Source organism: Budorcas taxicolor, chromosome 13, assembly GCF_023091745.1.
Source record: "Budorcas taxicolor isolate Tak-1 chromosome 13, Takin1.1, whole genome shotgun sequence".
NCBI classification, from domain to species: Eukaryota; Metazoa; Chordata; class Mammalia; order Artiodactyla; family Bovidae; genus Budorcas; species Budorcas taxicolor.
The window spans coordinates 60,921,052-60,943,973 of NC_068922.1; the positions used below are offsets into that span (position 1 = coordinate 60,921,052).

The following is a 22,922-nucleotide window of genomic DNA, read 5'->3' on the forward strand; positions in this document are numbered from 1 at the left end:
TCCCCCATCACCACCTGCCCAGGGTTTGGTGAAGGGGGTCCACCTCAGCACACACGGAGCACCAACGTGGGCTGGACCCCGGAGGGATGGTGGTGAGCAAGACTGCCCTCATGGAGCCTGGCTGGGTGAACAGACATTACTCGAGAGCTGTAGAAATAAATGTATGTGACAGATTGAAAGATAAGCACATTCAATGGCAGTCTTAAAGGAAACTGACCCCCCTCACACTGCACGTACACACACCCTTCCCAGCGTTTACAGGCGACACAGGTGTGCTAGAACTGCCACAGTCTCCTTGGCCCCCCTTTCCCCAGTGCGGGGAGGACACCAGGGAGAGCACGCCCTGTGCATGGACATGGGCCGCATAACTGTGCTCCTGTGTCTGCAGTTTTAGCAGAGGGACGAGTGGCCTGCACCTGCCTCTGAGTCCACTGTATGTGTGTGGGGGCTGGTCAGGACGCCTGTGGATATGGGCACAGGTGCACCTGTGTATGGGCCCGAGCATGGGCACACATCCTGCGGGCCTGCAGCCCAAACTGCCGGTCAGGAAACTCTGGGCAAAGTTGAGCTGCCTCTCTCAGGGCAGCTGAAATGGCTGAGACTTGGATGCTGTGTGCCTGCAAGACCTAGGCCCGGTGACAGGGGTACTGCACACCCAAAGGGCTTTCTTATTCCCTAGTCACAGAGGCTCGGAGTCAGAGGGTTAGAAGCACTCCTGGTGTTTGCTTAAAAGAAGAAAGCTTGGAACAAATTAAAAGCCAGTTTGTTTTCCAGTGTAGTAAGTAATAGCCATCCTGCTAGTGAGCAGGAGTGTACAGGCACTTCTGTGTGACACTTTGCTTTTGTGGTACGGGTGGTGAAGAAGAGGCTTTCTCTCTCGTAGCAGTGAGCAACCTGAGGCTCAGAAGTGAAGGGACTTAACATAAATTCACACACTAGCCAGCAAGAGGGCCAGGACTCAGACCAAGTCTGCTGCTGCTGCTGCTGCTAAGTCGCTTCAGTCGTGTCCTACTCTGTGCGACCCCATCGACGGTGGCCCACCAGGCTCCCCCGTCCCTGGGATTCTCCAGGCAAGAATACTGGAGTGGGTTGCCATTTCCTTCTCCAATGCATGAAAGTGAAAAGTGAAAATGAAGTTGCTCAGTCGTGTCCATCTCAGCGACCCCGTGGACTGCAGCCCACCAGGCTTCCCTGTCCATGGGATTTTCCAGGCAAGAGTACTGGAGTGGGGTGCCATTGCCTTCTCCACAGACCAGGTCTGTCTGACTGCAAAGAAAGGTGACATTGTCAAAACTGCTTTTATGACAGTAACAACAATAGTAAGATCATAATCCCAGAGCCATCATTTGTCAAGCACCTGTTGTTTGCCAAGCAGTATGCTCATTGTTTTTTCATATATTATCTTTGCTACCTTTAGCAGCCCGATGAGGTAGAGAGTATTTCCATTTTGCTGATGAAGAAACTGAGGTTAAGAGAGACTTGCCTAAGAGGTCATGGTCTTGAATCCAGGTGTTCCCATAGCTTGTGGTGCTGGGAGGCAGGGAAGAAGCCCCATCAGAGATAAAGAAATGCATTTGGTTGGCCCTTCAGAGCATGGTCTGTCCCAGGCACCCACAGACTTCCCCAAGTGTCCTTGTTGGGTGGTTCTGGGCTCCAGGCCTGCACAGGACATCTCTGCATATCCACAAATCTGTGTATGTACTGGAAGTCTTCCAGCAGTCACAGTTGGTATGAGTTATTGCATCCTCTCAGAGCCTCAGGGATAATCTTGAAGGAAGAATAGGTTGTGGGGTGTTATTTTAAGGATCAAATGCAGTATTATGAGGAGAAGAAGCTCTTGGGAGCTCTGACCCATGGATTAGTTGAAGAGTAGTTGTAGAATTCAGCTGCCAGGGGCCACCAAATTCCTAGTTTTGTTTCCAGAAAGGCAGCATTTGTCTGTTCTCACCACCCACCAGCTCCCAGCTGTAGTCTTCGCTGGGGACTAAATCATTTTCTTCTTTGAAATGAATCACATGTTGCCAGTCAGTGCTTCTCATCAGCATAGAATGTTTGGTTCCTAAGAGCTTGCTCTCAACCAAATGAGGTTCAGCCCTGCTGTGTCTGAGCCCAAAGACAGGGAGAGACACAGGGATGGCCGTGTGTGAGCAACATACAGAGGCTGGACTGGATGGCTGTGTCTCAGGGACTCAGGTTTCTGGGGATGACTAGGCCAGATTTCAAAATGCAAATAGGAGTGCAGTGGGTGGACAGAGTTCACTGTCCCCACCTGAGCTCCTGCAGAGCCTCCTAGTGTCTGCTTCTGTGCTCTCCCACCAACCAAACAACTGCCACAGGGGTCTTTTTCAAAATCTTTTATGTTATTCTCCCACTTAGAACACTTCCAGAAGTGTCCCCTTACCCCTAGAATAAAGACCCAACTCCTCTCCCCCACGGGGCCCTGCATTGCAGATCCAGCCCCCAGCATCTCCTACTCTGGGCTGCAGCCTGTCTTGCCACACCTCCTGAGCTCTGTTTCCTCAAGACCTTTGCACATGCTCTTCCCTCTCCCCGGCAAGTGTCACTTCCTCAAAAAAGCCCTCTTTCCTCCCCAGCCTGGGTCTCATCCCATGATGGACCTTCCCATGACACAGGAGCACCCTGTCACAGTTACAGTCTCGCACTGGTCTTTGTTAATGTTTGATCAGCATGCCCCGCCCCCAGGTTTTGCTCCCCACTGAATTGCCTACAGCACCTAGTGCTTAGGCCTCCTGTAAATGTTCGGTTGCACCCAGGGTGGTACAGCAGATGGTGCTGGGAGGTGCCAGTCAGTGTGGTCCCAGGCCAGAGCAGTCTACCTGGAACAGTTCTGCCACTTAGTCCTCTTCCAGTGAGGGTCCCCCATTGTTCCAGGTGGACTGAAGGTAGAGAAACAGGATTTCTGCTGGGAGTTGGCAGTCTCAGCCACACCGTGTCCCCGATAATTGCTCTGTGGCTCAGAACAGCAGGCTGGGGACCCAGTTGTCAGTTGTATGCTTCTTCCCTATCTCCATCTAACCCTGGTTTTCTCCCCACAGGAATCTTCATTGCCTTGTTGCTGCGTTTCGACATCAGGTAAGCCACTTAGGAACCCTAGTCCTCAAGTTCCACAAGTGAGGCCCTCCCCACCCAGGCAGGAGGTTCTGTCGGGTTCCTCAGTTTGGAGGAGCCCAAAGAGGGTAACTCAGGTCACAGACCCTCCACCCAACAGCAGCCAGAACAATTCTGATTTTATCTGCATTGTACATTCTGAGGTTCTAAGTGCCCAGAGAGCCTGGAGAGGGTGGGGAAGGTTTGACTCATAGGCTGAGATGGAATCCCAGAAGGTCCTGGTGGCACCCATAGTGCTTTCTCACTGAGTGGTCTTGGCAAGGAAACTGACCTTTCCAGGCCAGGTTCTCATCCTGAAGTTGGTGGTCGCTCCTGCCTGGGGCTGACGGGGACAGTGTGGAGGGAGTGCTGAGACCGACTGGCCTCAGTGGCTCCCGGGACATCCAGCAGCAGGTGCAGTCCTCATTGCCACCAACTTACCAGCCACGGGTCAGGTCACCGTATCCCAGCTGCTCTCACTGCTACCTACCCTCTCCTTACTCAGACATTCTTCAGTCCCTTGTAGCACAAGGGAGAGGGAAGGGGGCCAAGCTGAGCCACCACTTGAAACTCAGAAAAGGTCGCACCTTTTCAGGTGGGTGAAGGCACCTGGGCAAAGCTGGGCCTGCCCCCAGCAGGTGGCGCTGTCTTCCTAGAGGAGGGCATTCTGTGTGTATATGCTTAATTTTGAGCTGGTTTATGGACTATTTCTTAATCTCCTTAAGTCCAGCAGTTGCAAAAACAGTAATAATGTTGAAAGTGGTAGTGAGAAGCCCATTGCCAGCATCATGGAAATCCAGGCTGCATGCAGATCTGAACTTTCCCCCTGTTCACATCGCTCTGGGTGGTTTGGGTGGGGCCACTGTGGAGCCTTTAGAAGAGACCTGGCCGGTCTCTAAGGAGAAACACATCTGTGCTGGCTGCTCTACGGCTAGGTTTCCAGTGGTGATACAAAGAGAAACTATAGGAGTCTCCAGGCCATTTGCTAGAGAACCAGGTCCAGCTGGCAGCACCCTGCAAGGAAGAATCCTTGTCCTACAGGTCCTTGGGAGCTTGTTCCAGAATCTGCACCGTTCCCAAAGGGAGTCTCTTGTACTCCAGGCTGCACAGCAGGACTGTTCTCAGTGGACTGTGGCTCCCAGCTCAGAAGCCGCCAGGGCAAAGGGAAAGGAGTCGGTCCCCCTTCATTCCACAGATGCTGCTAGACACACACTAAGGTCCTGAGCTGGCGTTGTGAAAGAGCATCAAGTGATGGCAATGCCAGGATGCTTGTGGGTCAGTTCTTCTGAAGCTGATCTTAGGTGGATTGCCCAGGAAGCCACTGGCATTTTATCCTTGTAATCAGCATCTTTTTAGTATCCATGATGGGTTACTGAACTATTAGCTCCACTGCACTTAAAAGTAAGAACTTAGCTTTACAGTTTCTGTATCTGTGTTCCTCAAAACATGAGCCCCAAACCAGCAAGGATCTACTCTTTAGCACAAGGAACTGTACTTAATACTTTGTAATCACTTATAAGAGAATAAAGAATATATGTATATCTGAATCACAGTGTTATACACCTGAAACTAACATGATATTATAAATCAACTACACATTTTTTTAAAGCCAAAAATAAAGATAAAATATAAAGCACACACATACACACAAATACCAAAATGCAGATCCCCATACCTATTAGATTAGACTCCCTGGGAACTAGGCCTGGCACTCTGTTCTGTTTTGGGGGGTTTTTTGTTTTGTTTTTTTTTTTGACCATGCTGCTCAGCTTGTGAGATCTCAGTTCCTTGACCAGGGGTTGAACCCAGGCCATGGCATTGAAAGCCTGGAATCCTAACCGCTAGGCCGCCACGGAACTCCCACACAGCTCTTTATTTTTTAACATGCTGTCCGGGTGATTTTTATGCTGACCTGAGCTTTATAGCCACTGTTCTCGATTATAGCATTTGATATTCAGCAGCCATCAGGGAGATGGCGCGTGGCATTCCTGTTTTGCAGATGATTAAGCTGAGGCTGAGAGAAGGAAAGTGATTGGTCCAGAGATGCTTAGATGGGACAGAACCAGAGTGCACACCCATCTCGACACCCCCCAGCCCATAACCTCAGCCCCACACAGCTCCCGGGGTCTCCCCAGCTCCTCTCCTAAGAGGGCATATGGCTCTGCAGTGCTTGTGTCTCACCTTTCTCCTCTCTCTCCCCATGCTGTCGCTGAAGCTTGAAGAAGAACACCCACACTTACTTCTACACCAGCTTTGCAGCCTACATCTTCGGCCTGGGCCTCACCATTTTCATCATGCACATCTTCAAGCACGCCCAGGTGAGCATGACTGTCCTTGGTGTACAGGGCATGCTTTCACTGCAGGTGACCAGGACTCCCGTGTCACACGTGCAGGCCACCCAGTGGTGCAGAGCAGCCGTGTCTGTGATTCTCTTGGGCTTTCACCCATAGCTGGTGCAAGATGACAGCCCGGCTTCAGGTAGCACATGCACGCTAGTGGTGAGGAGGGGGAGGAGGAAGGCTGCCAGCCGAGCCTGTGACCTTCAAGGAAGGCAAAACCTTTCTCAGAGCCCTCTCAGCAGATTTTTGCCCACATCTGGGCCAGATCAGTGTTGCATGGCCCCAGCTGTGGCTTCTCAGCCTCAGTAGTGGTGGCAGACAGAAGAACGGAATCGGGTGGGTGTTTGTTGCGGTCTCAGCCCATTGCCTGCCCCCCAGGCAAGTGATAGGATGTCAGGATCTCCCTCCCATCACTCCCCAACCCAGCCAGGCTCTGCCTTCTCCTAGATGGGTGCTGAGCTGCCAAGTGGACCAGGCTGGGAGCTGTCACTGTGGCTTGGAGAGGAGTCGGGGAGGGGAAAGCCGGCAGACAGGGCTGCTCTCTGCTGGAAATCAGAGCACTTCCTTTGTGCCAGGCTCTGCTCGGTGTGCTTCGTGAGGGTTCTGTGAACAGATGAGGAGCTGCAGTTCAGGTGCTCTGTGGAAAGTGTGATGGGAGCCAGGATTCAAACCTGTGTCACATGAAGACCAAGCCCAGATTATGAACCCCCAGCCATGGGAAAGGCCGTGTGGAGTGGAATCTAAGAGAGCCCTGGTGGGAATCCAGGCTCTACTGTCTGAAGTTACACTTAGGATTCCTCATTGATTCATGAAAACAGAAAATGAGGATAAATAATAGTAGCCACCTTGGGGTTGTTTGAGGGTAAAATGAGTTAATGTAAGTGAAGTGCTCAGATCTACGTCTGACCCAATTGGTATTGCTGTGCTCCCTCCATCCTCCCCCCCCTCCTCCTCCCTTTCTCCCTTCCCTGGGCACCGGCCACAGAGAAGCCACCTTTGAGTTAATCACAAAAGCTGCTGACCCAGTTAGTCTGTTAGTTTGCCAGGCACTGTGCTAAACCCTTTCGCTCATTAACTCATTGAGTCCTTACAGACACTGTGAAATTGATACTAACACTATACAGGAAGTGTATACACTATACAGAAAGTCCTCATCAGTAGCGAAACCAAGAACCAGTGAGGAAGCCCTTCTCATTCACATCTGCTCCAGATGACCTCAGGAGCTGTGCAAGCTGCGAGGGACATGCACTTGGCAAGGAAGGAGTACTTGGGCCTCCTCTTGGGAGGTGTCTTCAGCTGTCAGCCCCAGCAGATTCCAAGCCCAGAGCTATCCCCTAGGTGGCCACCAGGTGGCAGGCTTGCCTTCTGCCTTAGACTCAGAGAAGGCTCCATTGGGAGCTCTCACACAGGCTGGGGGCAGAGGTGAGAGAGGTGGTCCTCTACATGAGAAAAAAGGAGCCTTCCCTACGTGACACAGCAAGTCAAGCTGGGCCTTGGCTGGAGCCCTAGACTCCTGACCACAAGCCGACCCTACTGCCTAGCAGCAGCCCACCTATTCTCCCTGATCATCCACGTGGGTATCTCCCTGAAAATCATCTTTGAGGTGAGATCTGGACACAAAGGGAACCTGTTCTTTGAGCTCCTCCTCCCTCACCAAGACATAGGCAGTCCCTATGCCAGCAGTTCCCTAGGGAGGGGGTCACCTCTGCCTATGTGTTTTTTAACCTCTATCAAAAATGTACTCCAAGCCAGGACTAGCAACCTCCAAGAAAGGTCCTTAATGATGATCAGGTGCCCTCACTGTACAGACGGAGAGGGAAGCCCAGACAGGAAAACGGCCTATCTGTGGTCACAGAGCGAAGCCGAGGCCCGATGGAGACCCAGGAGTCCTGACCCCCAGCTCACTGCCCCAAGCTGTACATCTCATCCTCTCCTTAGCACTGACTTTCTTTGGAGAGGTTCCCTGGTGCCTTGAGAGGAAAGAAAAGACTAGGTTTGTATCCCTCTGATACTAAGCAAACACTTCTTCCCAAAGGAGCACCTCAATTGCTGTTGGCTCTTAGGTGAGGCAGGCCTTGGTGGGGCCAAACATCTACCCAGCTTCCGCCCAGGAAGCCCTCTATTTTGCCCGGCCTGGCCTTGATGAAGAAAAGACACTGGACTTGGTGACAGGGAATCCGTGTCCGTATCCTGACCAACTGTGTGATTTAGGGCAGATCCTTTTTCCTCCTCTGATCCTCAATTTCATCATCTCTTAAGTGTTCTACTTTTCAGAAATTAAATTTTATTAAGTTTGTATTTGCTTTATTTCATTAATTTTTGCTTTGCCTTCATTCTTTTCCTCCTCCTCTGGGGATTCCTGATTTGAAAACTTGGATTGATTATTTCTAGTCTTTCTCATAAATGCACTTAGAGTTATAAACTTTTCCCTGAGTTCTGCTTTGGCTGCCCCTCTTTTGTCCTGATGCAGGCTTTTGTCGTGGTTTCTGCCATTCCTGGCCCAAAGCCGATCTCATAGCAAAGACGTGATGCAGGGGAGGAAGCTCAGCTGCCTGAGTTTAAATCCCAGCTCAGCCACTTACACACCCTGTGTGACTGCAGGCAGGTCATTTTCCTCTGTCTGAACCTCAGTAGCATCACCTGTAAAACTCAGATCCAAATGCTCAGCGTGTAATTAGGTTCAAGGATAATCTGTGTGAAGTGAGGTAGTTCACAGCCCGTCTGTGGCAAGAGTCTGAAAATGGCCTGATGGCCAGCCTCTGGGGACTGGGGAGCCCTGTCTTTAGCCAGGGGCTGGCTTGGCTTTAGGAATGAGGCTTCACTTTAGGAACGATGTCTCCTTCACCCTCACCCAAGTCATCTCCAGGACACCCTCTGAATTTTGTGAGGGAGCCATTGGCTTAGTATTCACCAGGCCCTCTTCCGAGTACTAGGAAGACAGCAGTGAACAAGACAGCTGTGGGGCCTGCCCTCGCAGAGTTAACAGCCTAACGGGAGAGAATCTCCAGCCTGTAACGGCCCAGGGATGTTTCATTCCAAGTTGCTGGAGAATGCCGTGAAGAATTGCAGGGGGTCCTGAGAGTGCAGCAAGAGGGCCTGACTCAATGCGGGCCACAGAAGTGACTGCTGAGCTGAAGTCTGAAGGAGAAGGAAAGTAGGCACAGTCGGGAAGAACATCCTAGAAACGGCACGTGCCGTGATCCTGTGGCTGCAGGTGACAAAGAGGACCAAAACGAGACCAACGTGGCCAGGGCAGGGCAGGGCGGGTGAGGCTGGAGAGGGAGACAGGTCACATCTCCTGGGGACGTCAAGCACTGGGAGCGGTAGGGGCCGTGGAGGGCTGAGCAGTAGGGTGAGGTCCAGCTTTCAGACACTGTAAGCAGAAGAATGGCTTGGAGTCTGGAGGTACCCAAGTTCAACCACCAGTTTACCACTTAGGCTCTCCAAGGCCTGAGCTGCCCACTCCCCACTCCCAAAGCATGAGCCTTCCATTTGTACACAAGGAGGACGGTCATGGTACAGAGGTGGGCTGAAGTACTCGCCAGAGCCTGTGTTCAGGGCACAGAGGAGGTTCTCTGGGAACAGTGCCGGCCGGTGTAATTGTCCTGTCCTCCAAACCCAGCTTCACCAGGAGTCTCCTCACAGGCTCTGGGCCTGACCAGCTGGGTGACCTTGATCCCAGGACACAGCAGGTGCTCCGTCCATAGCAGCTATATCATCATCGTTGTCGTTATAACAGCATCTCCTAGAGTGTTGTTAAAAGTGCAGACTTCCAACCCCAGATCTAGGCAGTCAGGATCTCTGGGAGTAGGACCAACTCACCAGGAACCTGGTGTCCTGGGCAGTTGGGATGCTGCCAGCCAGACTCCAGGGCACCCTGAAAGCCCTGCGTACTTGAGTTTCTTTGGGCTTCTTGCTGCTTCTCCCAGGGAAGTCAGGAGCCCCAGTACAGGCACAGCCACTGACTCGTTTCGTGAACCTGTCCGTCAGTCATACCCAGAGGAGAGTTGGGGTGATGGGCCCGGCCCTGAGCGGGTGCCCTGCCCAGCATTGCCTCACCAGCCTTTGTCCTCTCACAGCCTGCCCTCCTGTACCTGGTCCCCGCGTGTATCGGCTTTCCTGTCCTGGTGGCACTGGCCAAGGGAGAAGTGACCGAAATGTTCAGGTAAGAGGGCCGCAGAGCAGGGGTCTGCCTAGCACTGCAGGCAGTTGGCGGAGCCTGTGGGGGCTGTGGGTACGTGCCTCCAGAGAACACTGTTCACGCAACCAGCCTTGCCCTTTGCACCAGCACGTGGGTGCCCATGGGCACCAGCAGAACCCTTCCGTGGGCCAGTAGCCAGGGGTGGGAACAGCCTTGGGGCTTTCAAGGCAGCCCCCACACCAGATGCCAGCTGAGTCATAAAAGGGGACTGGCTGGTGTAGACTCCCCACCGCAGGCCGCCCCACTGTCAGGAGCCCTGGGTTCCCATCTCGACCCTGCCGCCATATGACTTCAGGCAGGTCTTTCCCACCCCCAGCCTCAGTGTCCACACGTGAGTGATACAGGGGACTCTAGTGTGATGGAAATGCTCAGTTAGAACTCCAGCGTCAGTCTATGTCCAGTTGCCGCTGTGGCTGTAACCCAGAGCCGGCTGCTTTCTCTCCGTCTTAGTCACACACATACCCCTTCTCTGTGGCCGTCCGCACACCTGCCACACCCGTGATCAGCCCCACCCTGACCCCCAGGCCTGCGTGACTCCGACAGGTGTCTACACCCCAGCAGCACTAGCCCCACCCGCCAGGGACCCAGAAATAGCTGCCAGCTGCAGCTGAAGCTGCCCACTTGGGGACCTTCCACCAGCTCCACCTGCCTGGCCTCCAGGTTGTCCCTCGAGTGCCTGCCAGAGCTTTCTGTGCACCTGGCTGCCTGTAGGGGAGCCTGTGACTCAACCCTTGCCTGTACCTGCTCCTGCCCTCCCTGTCCTGCCTCAGAGACCCAGGCTCCCAACCTGCCTGCCCAGGGCTCCTGACCTGGCAAAGCCCTGTGGACTCTGAGGAAAGGCCGGGGGTGAACCAGGGGGCAGATCTGGGGGCAGGAATGGGACCTGAGCCCTGAGCTCAGTCCCTACCCTCACCCTCAGCTCTCAGCCAGTCTCAGCCCCCGGCGCCTACTTGGGGTGACCTCCCCAGCCAGGACAGAGGGTGCCCGCCTTCACCCACTTGGTGCTTGGTTTCTGTAAAAGTTTGCCCATATGGGTGCCCCCCCCTTTCTGCCCCCCACCTCCCAGGAGGTTTTTAGATTGAGGTGAAAAAGCAAATAGTCTCTCTTCTCTTCTGCCCATCTCTCTCCCTAATTCTCTATCTTATCTTTGGTTTTACTTTTCCCTTTAGTGGCACTCTTCCTTTTTTTATTCATTTACTTTTTAAATGATAACACATTCACGTGGTTCAAAATTCCATATCAGGAGAGGGACAACCAACCCCCTCATACCCCAGCCACCCACGAAGCCAACCCCGTCCCTGGACATGCAGAGAGATCTCTGCACCTGAAAGCACGTATGTGTGTACACATTCTCACGCAGGTGGTGGCATTCTTGGAGCATTCTGCGTCCTGATTTTTCACACAAGGGTGTGTCTGAGAGATGTTTCCACAACAGCAGAACATCTGCGTGTGTGCTCAGTCGCTCAGTCGTGTCCGACACTGTGCGACCCCGTGGACTGTAGCCCGCCAGGCTCCTCTGACCATGGGACTCTCCAGGCAAGAATGCTGGAGTGGGTTGCCATTCCCTTCTCCAAGGATCTTCCCAACCGGGAACCCACGTCTCCTGCATTGGCAGGCAGGTTCTTTACCACTAACGCCACCTGGGACACATACGTATACATCTAGGGCATCCTTGTTCTTTTGCAGAGTGTATTCCTGTATAGGTGCATCTTTTCTTTTTTATCCTCCAAGTAACACCGGCTTCTTTCCACAGAGTTCGAAAGTGCAGAGATAGATAAAGTAAGACCCACTTCTGCCCCCTGCTCCCTGGAAGAGAAATCTCTGTCCTCCTTAGTCTTTTCCTCTCCATCTCTTTTTTTCTGTCTCTGTCTGTCTCTCACACAGCTACGAGTCCTCAGCGGAAATCCTGCCTCACACCCCGAGGCTCACCCACTTCCCCACAGTCTCGGGCTCCCCAGCCAGCCTGGCGGACTCCATGCAGCAGAAGCTAGCTGGCCCTCGCCGCCGGCGCCCGCAGAATCCCAGCGCCATGTAAAACCCAGCGGGTGCCCACCTGCCCACTTCCCCCCACTGCCCCGGGGCCCAAGGTAGGGCAGACACCCCTGCTCCAGTGTACGGGCCAGGGAGCATGGCTGGGGCAGGCAGCTCCACCACCACCAGGCAGCCACAGTGCCCAGCCGAGGGGTGGGGGAGCAGGGCCCCAGAACCCTAGCGGCCTCACCAGTCCTGTGGGGCTCACCTGAGAGTGGGGGTCAGCAGCCCTGGTCACACAGCCGTGGACACTGTTACCACTCTGTATATATATAACCTGGGGCAAGCGTATAACCTTCACTTTCCCCTTTCGGAACCTCTCTTTGTTCAAATAAAAGTGGGCACGTACCTGCCTCACGGGGTTGATGCGGTGAGGAAATGTGAGCATTATCTTTGGCATGAACTCACTTGCTCGGTGAATGGAGCCCAAAGAGCTAAGCCAGGGTGTCTGCCTGCGAGAGTGGCACCTTGCCACTTCTCAGTAGAGCAGCCCCCCTGCCCGCCCGCCCGCGCCCCTGGGGCTGAGCTTTTTGACTCCTGTTATGTGCCCTAGGAGGCAGCCATTCGTCCTGTAGTCTCATCCTGGCTGCCCCTATTTTTCCCCACTCTCTTTCCCCAGTGGAAGGTCCAGGAAGCTTAAAATGGGTCTGCACAAGCCCAACCTCTCCTCCATTTGCCACTGCCCTTGCCACCTCTTGGCACCACCAGGCACAGAGAAAGTGGAACCAGCAGCCAGTCTGAGAAGGGCACACGGCGGGGCCAGGCCAAGTCCTGGAAGGTGCTGGGCCAAGGATATGTGTGCCCAGGGTTTTCCTGCGATGGTGGGAGGTGGGCACAAAGATTCTGCCCTTCCCTCCTCTAAGTGTGCCATCCTTGCTCTGTCTTGTTTTTCCGGCCAGTTATGAGGAGTCAAATCCTAAGGACCCAGCAGCAGTGACAGAAACCAGAGAGGGAACAGAGGCCGCCGCATCAAAGGGGCTGGAGAAGAAGGAGAAGTGACGGAGCTGGTGTCGACCCTGCAAGGGCCAGGCCCCGGGCGGGCTGGCCGCACACCGGCCTGCACAGCGCGGCCCTGCCGCTGGGGCAGCCAGCTCCCAGAGAGGGGCAGGGGCAGCAGGCTCCCTCCAGTGGGGCCTCCGGGGCCTGGTTCCCTCTCCCCCTTCTCCGGCCTTCCTCTGCTCCTCCCCATCTCCTGCCTGCAAAGGAGCCCCCAACTGTCCCCACCCCCCCAACCCCTGGGTGCCAGGTGGGAAAAGTGGGTCTGATTTTTAGACTTTTGTATTGTGGACTGACTTTGCCTCACATTAAAAACTCATCCCGTTGCCTGGGCAGGCCACTGCACTTCGAGAAAGTTCTCACCCAATACCTTAGAGTGGGTTTACTACTTCTCACCCTCCCACCCAGAGACTTTCATGTAAGCCCCTTCCTGGGGACGGTGGACTGTCACAACCTGCAGTAAGGCCCTGACCTTCTGGCCCCTCCGTCCTGGATGCCCACTCCTGGATGCCCACCCAGCGTGTGGCTAGTGTGCCAGCTTAGCACCCCCAGATGCCCTCTGACCAGCAGAGGGGGCCCTCGAGCCCTGTCCCCAGCCATCCAGTTCTCCTGCCACGCTCCTCCCAGTACTTGGGGGCAGCGAGGGTGTCAGACAGGTACTGCCTGCATCACCTTCTGGAGGAAAGGTCTGTGGGGAAGAGGCTGTGGTACCAAAAGGCTGGCCTGACTCAGCAAAAGGGCCATTATCTATGAAGGCAGGGAAGCAGCAGGGCCACGTGGGCCCCAGGAAAGAGTGGATTTTATTCCCAGGCTGGCAGAAGCCATCCTCCATGGTTTCAGCGTTCACATGGCTTCAGCTGGGGAGCACTGGGACTCTAGATCACCCTAGACATGGAGGACCCACCACTCCTCTTCTGCCCGTTCCTGGGGTTCTTCCCAAAACTACTGCTGCAAAGCCAGAAGGATCCTGATTCTTGGAGCCATCCCCAGCACCCCTGGAGAAGCTGGGGAGGGGGCTTCTGGGAGTCCATCCAGGCCTGAGAACTGGAGATCCCAGAGCCAGGGTTTCTCCACAGTTTGCCAAAGACAGCAGCCCTGGCCTGAAGGAGAACCCCCAGTGGACCAGGCAAGGGGTAGGCACACCCTTCATTTACCTGCCTGGTATGGGGTCACTGGATGGAGAAACTAAGGTCGAGGAGGGTGGCCACTGGCCTGAGACTCAGACTTTCAACAGCCCAGAAGTCACTGCCTAAGCTTCCAGGTTTAAAGGCTGAAAGACAGTGCTTCCCAGTTTGGAGCTAAAGAACAAGTGGGAGCAGGTAATGGGAGCTGCTGCATGTACCAAGCACCTCAATACAGGATTTACTAAATTCTCATACTCTTCATCTGTAATATTAGCCCCACGTACAAGTGAGAGAACTGAGGCAGCTTACCTGCCCCTAGACAGGGATTTGACCTTGAGCAATCTGAATCAAATTCCAGAGTTCCTAAGGACTTTGCAACTCCTCTGCAGACCCTTGGGCCTGAGTCACTACCAACTTCTCTGGGCTTTCTGGAAAGGAAGGGTGGGAAATCTCAAAAGCTTCCCCCAGCCAAGAGGGTCCCTTTCAGGGGCTTCTCGGATCTCGGCCGCCTGCAGCCGCCCCCAGAGGGGAGGCCGTGTGGTCCTGGAACAAGGCCTCTCTGAGGGCGGCAGATGGGGCAGGCAGCCGAGGCGCACAGCACAGTGGGTTCTGCGGTCCGTAGCCTACAAAGCCCTCAGTGAGTCACCGCTGGCCCCCGGCGGAGGCTGAGGTGGCAGTGGCGCCGGGCGCCTGCCACCTAATGACCATCCCGGCCCCGCCAGATGCTCCACAGACCTCGGCAGCGGCCGGCCAGGGCCCGCCCGGCCAGCCGGCACCGCAGAGGCCACTCTAATTCCAATTAACCAGCTTCAGCTGAGCAAACAGCGGGCAGTGGTGGCCCAGCCCGGGCGGTAGGCCCGGCCTGCAGAGCCTCCAAGTCTAGACTCCAGATGTGAACCACCACAGCCAGAGTCCCATGGAAAAATGGCACCAGGCCGGGCACGGATCGGGTCTGCACGCCGGAGAGGTGGGGGTGGGTGGCTGGGCAGGGCCCCGGGTGGGCCTACTGCCAGCCTCACCCCGGGGTGGGAGTGGATTCTTGGGAAACGGCTCCAAAACCCCCAAGTTCGCCCCTGATGTGTTAGTGTCCCTTTCAGTGGCCTCCCTCTCCCCTGACTACGGTTGAGTGGGAGGGGGCTACTGTAGGGGAGGAGGGAGGCCAGCCCTGCGGAGAGCTCCAGTACACTATTTCATCTGTATTTAACGTGTCTGGCATTATGATAACCTATTTTAGAAATATTCATGTAATGGTTATAACACCCCTGTGAGGGAGGTGCCATCATTTTTACAGATAAAGGAAATTGAAGCAGAGAGACATTAAGGGCCCCAGAGGGATTTGAACCGAGGATGCCTGGTTTGGGGGATGTTCACTGCAGGTGCTGCTGACATAAATCAAGATGCTTAATTCTGGGTTCCCTGTATTGGAGTGGTGCTGGAGAAGAGGGTCAGCATCGACAGCAGGGCTGGCTGCCCACTCTGTCCTGTTTGCTCAGCTGTAAAAAGTAAGCTCCAATTTGGAGAGGTGGCTCCAGTTTGGGGGGGAGGGGGTAAAGCCTTGACATGCCCTTTTGGGGCTTCAGCACCAGGTATGAGTTGGGCACAGGTCAAGCCGCTGGGCACGGCAGGGAACACAGGTCAACCGCGGGCTTCCCAGCTGACGTTGTGATCAGGCAGACAGACTTTAAATGGCTGAACGAATGGATGTCAAGTCAATGATCATGTCACGATCCTCAGGCAGAAGAAGGTGCCTCCCGCTCCCACAATCCTGTCTGGGGTCGGACCCTGAGTGGTAAGGTAGGATCCTGGGCGATCCGGTCAGAGTTGAGCCGTTCTCGCACAAATTGGAAAACGGAGTGCTCTCTACTCCCCTCCCACCCACGCCAAAAAAAGGGCCAGACTTGCCCGAGGTCTCCTAAGGAGTGGAGACCAGAGGCGGGGCCTGCTGCTCCCTGCCCAGCCCGCTCTCCCACCGCTAGCGTTCCCTCCCCGTTCCAGGCCAGGTCGTGGGAGGCTGAGGTTGGGGAGGAGGCAGCATCCTGCCCGGGTGCGTCAGGAAGGGCCGAGCGGGAAGGAAGGCACCACCCCCACCCCCGCCGCGGCCACACCTGGGCTCTCCAGGCGGGCATGGGGGCCCAGGCCGGCGCCTGGCTCCAGCGAGTCTGGGCCGCCTCCCCGTGGGGGCCGCCAGATGGGCCGGCCGCCCGCCCGCCCAGCTACGCGGGCAGGAAACAGCCGCCGGGGCTGCCAGGAAGGCGGGCGCGAGTGGCGGGGCGGGGCCCACGATGGCCCCGCCCCCGAGGGGAGGTGCCGGGAAGGCCGAGACCTTGTGAGCCTGGGAATCCCGGCTCTGCTTCCTGCTGTGTTTCCTTAGGCAAGTCTGTTTCCCTCTCCGTGCCCCAGTTTCCCCAATAGTAAAGTAAGTCTGCTTATCCCAGCTCTTTTCTTACCACTGTAGGACCTCAGGTCTGTTTCTTTGGCGTCTGTTCCTTGGTTTTCTCACTCAGACAAAGGGGGCAACAGCGACAGGCCGTCTCCATTGAGATAAACTGGGAAGGCTGAGCCTCTGCCCTCCTCCCCACCGGCGTAACCTAGCCCCCAGCCTAGTGACCTGAAGAGTGGCACTCAGTATTTCTTGAATGACTCGTTGAATGTCCCAGCTCTGGGACAATCCTAGGGCACATAGAAAGCACTTCATAAATGGACACACATTGTCTCGGATCTACTGCTTACCAACCGTGAGGCTCTGGTCTCTGAGCCTCAGTCTGCCCACAAGTGGCTGTGAGGATTTAAGTGAAATAATCCATGGAAAACATACAGCAGGTCTTCAATAGATGATATTTATGGAAGAGTCTTTAAGATGTGTAAAAAGAGATAGTAATTTGAGGAAATTTGAGGACAAGAAAGATATGAAGGTCTGGGTGTCTTGTAATCTTTTGTGTACTTTGTATTTTCCAAATCTTGAGTTTTTCAAAACTAAATAGAACTGAAAGTAAACCTAAATCCATCCCCAGCAAAAAAAAAAGAGAAATATCGGCTATTATCTCCATTTGGCAAAGGAAGCCCCTAAAACTCAGAAAGGGTCTGAAACCTTTCTTAGTCACAAGGGAGCTGGGAAATGGCAAGATGAGATTTGAACGCAAATCTCTTAGACTCCACATTAGAAACAAAATGGAGGAAAGGAAGCTCATTTAGCTTTCATTGCTGTTTCCAGGAGATATCCTAGTCCGAGGAGAGGGAAGAGGCCAGCAGAGTGGGAAAGACTGAGGTATAAGGAAAGGTTAGCACATCCCACAAGGCCATGCCACGGAGCTTAGCCCTTATCCTGGAGGCAGTGGGAGCCAAGGAAGTGTTCTGAGCAGGGGGGTGACATATTCCTTTCTAAACATTAGATCGGGGAAGGCGTGGAAGCCAGGGGTGGGGCTCTAGGACAGTAATGATAATGCTATGAGTAATAAAAGGACAAGGGCCATGGGGACAGATGAATAAGAAAGATTTAAGAACTCAAAGCAATCCAGAAGGTGGACATCATACCGATATTCCTCATCAGCATGGCAGGACCATGAACCCACATGTCCCAACACTTCTTACCAACTTCTTCCTTGGAGGTTGTTCAGCCCATAGTACTCCCAACCTTACAAATGTCCTAAGACCCCTAAAAGAGCCCTGAGTCTAGGCCAATGCCAGGAAGAAGCCTAAATTCCCAGCAGCTTTGAGCTGAAAGGAACCAAGGGATGAGCGTGCTGGGGTAGAAAACTGAAACAGCATTTCCTCCACCCCAGCGATCAGAAGCAAAGGACCTGTGATCTTGTTTGCAAGCACAATGCTTGTCCCTGATACCCCATAGGTGAGCAGTCTCCTCCCGCAATGTATGGACTTAAGTGCTCAAGGGACACGTAAGTGCATGGGCAAACCTACATGCTGGTGAACCTGTACGTGAACCAGCCTAGGGAACTTGTGCACACCCACCCTTGCAGACAGCCAGGTGGCATCAAATCTGTACTGGGAAGTGTTAACAGAAAACTTCCTGGAAGAAGAAGAACAGCAGCTGCCATTATTGAGCACTTCTTGTGTGCCAAGCACCATCCCAAGTGTTCACATCCTCCATGTGCTGAGTCTCCATCATAGGGATGAGGAAATAAAGGCACAGAGAAGGAAGCTGCCCACACAGCAATCAAGAGCCTTGAACTCAGTACTTCCCTGGTGGTCCAGTGGCTAAGACTCCAAGCTTCCAATGCAGGGGCCTGGGTTCCATCCCTGGTCAGGGAACTAGATCCCATATGGTGCAACTAAGAGTTTGCATACTGCAAGTAAAGATTCCACATTCTGCAACTAATACCCAGCACAGACAAATAAATACACAATTTTTTTTTTAAAAAGACCCCTGAACTCATATGAGGACACCACTCCCTTGTCATTTTTCATGTCATTCAGTATTCATTTTTAAAAACCTTTTACTGGGCTTCCCTGGTGGCTCCATGATAAAGAATCCACCTGCCAATGCAGGAGACATTACCTAATTTAGGAAGATCCACATGCCGTGGAGCAACTAAGCCCGTGTGCCGCAACTATTGAAGCTGTGCCTCACAACTACTGAAGCCCACACACCCCGGAACCTATGCTGGGCAACAAGGAAGCCATTGTAATGAGAAGCCCGCACACTGCAACTGGAGAAGAGCCTCCACTCACCTCAACTAGAGAAGAGCCAGCGCACAGCAACGAAGATCCAGCACGACCAAAAATAAAGGAAACAAATAGATCAGTTCAATTCAGTCGCTCAGTCGTATCCAACTCTTTGTGACCCCATGGACTGCAGCACGCCAGGCTTCTCTGTCCATCACCAACTCCCAGAGTTTACTCAAACTCATGTCCATCAAATCGGTGATGCCATCCAACCATCTCATCCTCTGTCATCCCCTCCTCCTCCCACCTTCAATCTTTCCTAGCATCAGGGTCTTTTCTAATGAGTCAGTTCTTTGCATCATGTGGCTAAAGTACTGGAGTTTCAGCTTCAGCATAACTCCTTCCAATGAATATTTAGAACTGATTTCCTTTAGGATGGACTGGTTGAATTTCCTTGCTGTCCAAGGGACCCTCAAGAGCCTTCTCCAATGCCACAATTCAAAAACATCAATTTAATTTAAAAAACTTTTATTATCCAGAAGTTACCTCCATGCTTTGTAGAAAATTAGCATATATGTTAAAAAATGAGAAAATAAACCAGCATTTTCCTGCCACCCAGAGATTACTGTTAACAGCTAAACGTAAATTTGAGATTTTTTTGTAGTATGTATTTTTTAACACAAATCATATCTACAGTGCAAACAATTTTGATATCTATTGTGTTACCATAGTTAACAACCTTCCTCTTCTCATTTTGGTCAGGTGTCATCTCCTGTAATACCCAGACAGCCTCCAACCTCTTTGTCATTTTAAGGCGGACCAGGTGAGACAAACAGGCCATCTGCATGTGAAGGCAGATCCCTGTGAGGCGGATGACCCCTCCGTGGTCTGTAATGGGCCCTTCCTCCCCAGGGCACCCTGCCCTCTACAAAGCGGTGGTGGGGCCTGGCCCCTTGCCCTCCTGGGACTAAGCGTTGGGGGAGGATGATGGCAGAGGGGACACAGAGAAGGCTGAGCCCCTGGGCGCTGCATTCAGGGCCTCTCCACATGTCTGTGCCCCGAAAATAGGCACCTCTCTTGCTGCTAAGACCTGAGTTGCCCCCCAGTACCCTGGGGACCCTGGAGTGGGGAGGGGAGAGGAGGTGGAGACATGTGTCAAAGGTGGTAGGTGGTGGGGGTGGGGGGAGTAGAAAAAACCTGGGCTCAAGGCTGCAGAGCTAGCTGCCATGGTGCAGAGTCCAGGGGAGGGTCCGGGCCCCTTCCTGCCTTAGAGGTTCTCTGTGCAACTACACATGCGAGAAAGAGAAAGAATGTGTTTTCTTGTGGAAGCTGTAGGAGTTTGGGGTTTGTATAAGCGTGAGGGCACGGAAACCTTACGTGGGGCAGGGTTGCAGATGTATTTCTACGTGGCGGTGGTGAAGTCGTGCTCACACATCTGGATGTATCTTGCCCGTTTTCAAGAGTGTGTGTTTGTGAGAACACTTGTGAGCCAGTGCCTGCACTGGTGTGTGTGTGTGAGAGAAAGAGCGATTCCATGCAACTGCGGCAGCATTTGCAGTGGGAAGGGCTCGGGGAGAGGCCCTGCTGTTTCAAGCTGGTGAGCCTGTGCGCTCCACTTGCTCTGCGTGTGGGTGTGAGTCCGCGTGCGCTCCAGGTTTCCTGCTATGGTCTGTGCACCCCTCCGCCTGGGTCCCTCTGAAGCCTTCGCTTCCTCATCTGTAAAATGGGGACCCAGGTCACTGGATACCATTGTGATTCTGATTACCTTATTCCCTCTCTACTACTGACCTTCTGTCCAAACGCTGACCAGTCTTTTCTGCTCCAATCAATCTGACAACACCTTGGGGAACATATGTACACCTATGGCTGATCCATATTGATGCATGACAGGGACAAACACAATATTGTAATTATCCTTCAATTTAAAATGTTTTAAAAAACATTGACAACACCTTGATTTTTAAGTCTAAAACCTGCTTCTCCTAATTTGCTCAGCAACTACTAATATTTGCTAATCACCCTGGACTCCCCCAGGACATATTTTCCATGAATGAAAGAGCTATTCAGGGAACGGTGCTGGGAAATGCCCCCATGGAGATGCTGACCCGTGTGCACTTTGTGAAAGGCTCCAACTCTAAGTGTTGAGACCCAAATATGCCGCACAATCAGTGGGAAAGTTGCAACTGGGAGGGGGAGGTTTTCTTCCTTCCTTAAAAACAACATTTTGTGTTCAATCTCTTCTAAGCCTCACAGGATGGAGATGTCCTAAAAGAAGAAGTTAAACAAGAGGGGAAATCCCGTTATCTGTTTTCTTAATGGGTCCCTCAGGATTCCATAAGGACTCCCTTCCCAGTCACTGTGTGGTCCAGGCCTGAGAACACCCAGCTCCCCTCACCCACCCCCCGAGGCCCACGCCCACCCACCACCCAGCCAGGGAGGCAGTTTCCCAGGATTCACATGGTAATGAAGGCATCCATCTTCTCCCAGACACACACTGGGCCCTCCGACCCTCCCAGGCCCCTGCACAATGGTCCCCAGTGCAGAGGCCCCACCACCTGTTGGATTTTCCCAGGGAAGTGTGGGAGAGAGTGGAGAAGAGCCTCTTGCTCCCAGCCCCTAGTCCACTGGGCCCTGGACCTGGGAGTCAGACAGTGAGAGAACTCACATCCTCATCACCCCCTGAGCTAACTGCATCTTCAGTTACCTCATCTGCAAAATGGAGGTGGTGCTACTCAAGTCACAGTGTGGCGGAAGGATTCCATTGGGAACGGTGTGAAGTGAAATGCAGAGAAGTGGGGAGTGGGGTCAATGATAAACGCTCAGTGATCACTACCACTTTACATGGGACCAGGCGAGATGAAGCATATTGCTCTACTGTCACAGTGCATCGCAATCCTGCGGGTAGAACAGCTAAGATCCATTTATAGAAGAGGACACTGAGGCCCAGGAGGATGGGCTTCATGCCAGGAGCACCACAGTTCCCAAAGCCACAGAGCCATGTATCGAGTTTGCCTCACCCCAGAGCCTAAAATCATAACCACTACTTTAGATCATCACCATCATCATTATCATCACAATTATTGACTTAGGTAGTAATCCTGGCAAAGGCCACATGAAAGTCCCTAGGGAAGCTAGGAAGGGTGGGAGACCTAAATATTATTCATCTATGTCTCCCCAGGACTTGGTCAGAGCCTGGCACACAGTAGGTGATTAATAACTGAGGCTTGCATGAGTGACATAACTGAGAAACAAAACGCACAGCTTTATATTCTGGGTCATGGAGTCAGTTTCATTATCTTTTACTTTCTCTTGAGCATCTACTACAAAATGCTCATGAATAAATGATTTCCTCAAATAAATGCATAATTCCACCTTGCGGTAATAGAGGCTGGGGCAAGGAGGAGGAGGGCATTCAGAGCAAGTAACAGAAAATAAGAATCACTGCCTCTGTAAGCAGAATCCTAGAAATCCCTGGACCACAGCACCTCCTTCCCACCCCCCAGTTACTGCTCCCCAGTGCAGAAACTGCCTCTCCTGTACCCTGCCCAGATCCCGTCCCCACTTCCTTAAACATTCAGAAGGAATGTCTCTATGTGTTTACAGGTAGAAGGACAGAATTAAGGATGACTTTATTTTGCTTAAGTTGAACTGTATGTCTGTCCAACTTCTCTATTATTTAGATTGGTGCAAACAAAATTGCAGTTTTTGCATTATTGAAATTTTCCATTTGATATTGGAATACATTTTCAGTAAACATGGTTATGTTATACATCATCTTAATACACATTTCTCACTTTGTTTTTTGCTAATAATTACTGTTTGTTTTTATTTTAGACTATGGAAATGATTTTAGACAAAAAGCAAATTCGAGCAATTTTCTTATTTGAGTACAAAATGGGTCGTAAAAGCAGCAGAGACAATTGGCAACATCAACAATACATCTGGCCCAGGAATGCACAGTGCAATGGTGATTCAAGAAGTTTTGCAAAGGAGATGAGAGGCTTGAAGGTGAAGAGTGCAGTGGCTGGCCATCGAAAGGTGACAACAACCAATTGAGAACAGTCATTGAAGCTGATCCTCTTATAACTACACCCAAAGTTGCCAAAGAACTCAACCATTCTACGGTTGTTTGGCATTTAAAGTAAATTGGAAAGGTGAAAAGGCTTGGTAAGTGGGTGCCTCATGAGCTGACTGCAAATCAAAATAATCATCATTTTGAAGTATCATCTTTTCTTATTCTATGCAACAGCAACAAACCATTTCTCAATTGGGACTGTGACCTGCAATGAAAAATGAACTGCATATAACAACCAGCAATGACCAGCTCAGTGGCTGGACTGAGAAGCTCCAAAGCACTTCCCAAAGCCAAACTTGCACCAAAAAAAGGTTATGGTCACTGGTGGCCTGCTGCTGGTCTGATCCACTGCAGCTTTCTTAATCCTGAATCCTGGTGAAACCATTATATCTGAGAAGTATGCTCAGCAAATCAATGAAATCACCAAA

At 52.6% G+C, this 22,922-nt stretch overlaps 1 protein-coding gene across 4 annotated transcripts in view; it reads left to right on the plus strand.

Annotated features, from left to right (window-relative positions):
• The window catches only part of HM13 (histocompatibility minor 13), a 39,290-nt gene extending 26,024 nt beyond the window's left edge, over nucleotides 1-13,266 (plus strand). The window contains exons 9-14 of one of the 4 annotated variants that reach the window (XM_052650801.1): nucleotides 3,057-3,093; nucleotides 5,324-5,426; nucleotides 9,527-9,612; nucleotides 11,533-11,679; nucleotides 12,579-12,695; nucleotides 12,823-13,266. In XM_052650801.1, the coding sequence (XP_052506761.1) occupies nucleotides 3,057-3,093; nucleotides 5,324-5,426; nucleotides 9,527-9,612; nucleotides 11,533-11,679; nucleotides 12,579-12,678 (473 nt within the window). In that variant the 3' untranslated portion in view covers nucleotides 12,679-12,695; nucleotides 12,823-13,266. Of the gene's footprint in view, nucleotides 1-3,056; nucleotides 3,094-5,323; nucleotides 5,427-9,526; nucleotides 9,613-11,532; nucleotides 11,736-12,578 lie in introns of all 4 variants that reach the window. The other 3 variants (XR_008200455.1, XM_052650800.1, XM_052650802.1) reach the window with 3 other exon arrangements.
• The last annotated feature ends 9,656 nt before the right edge of the window (nucleotides 13,267-22,922 follow it).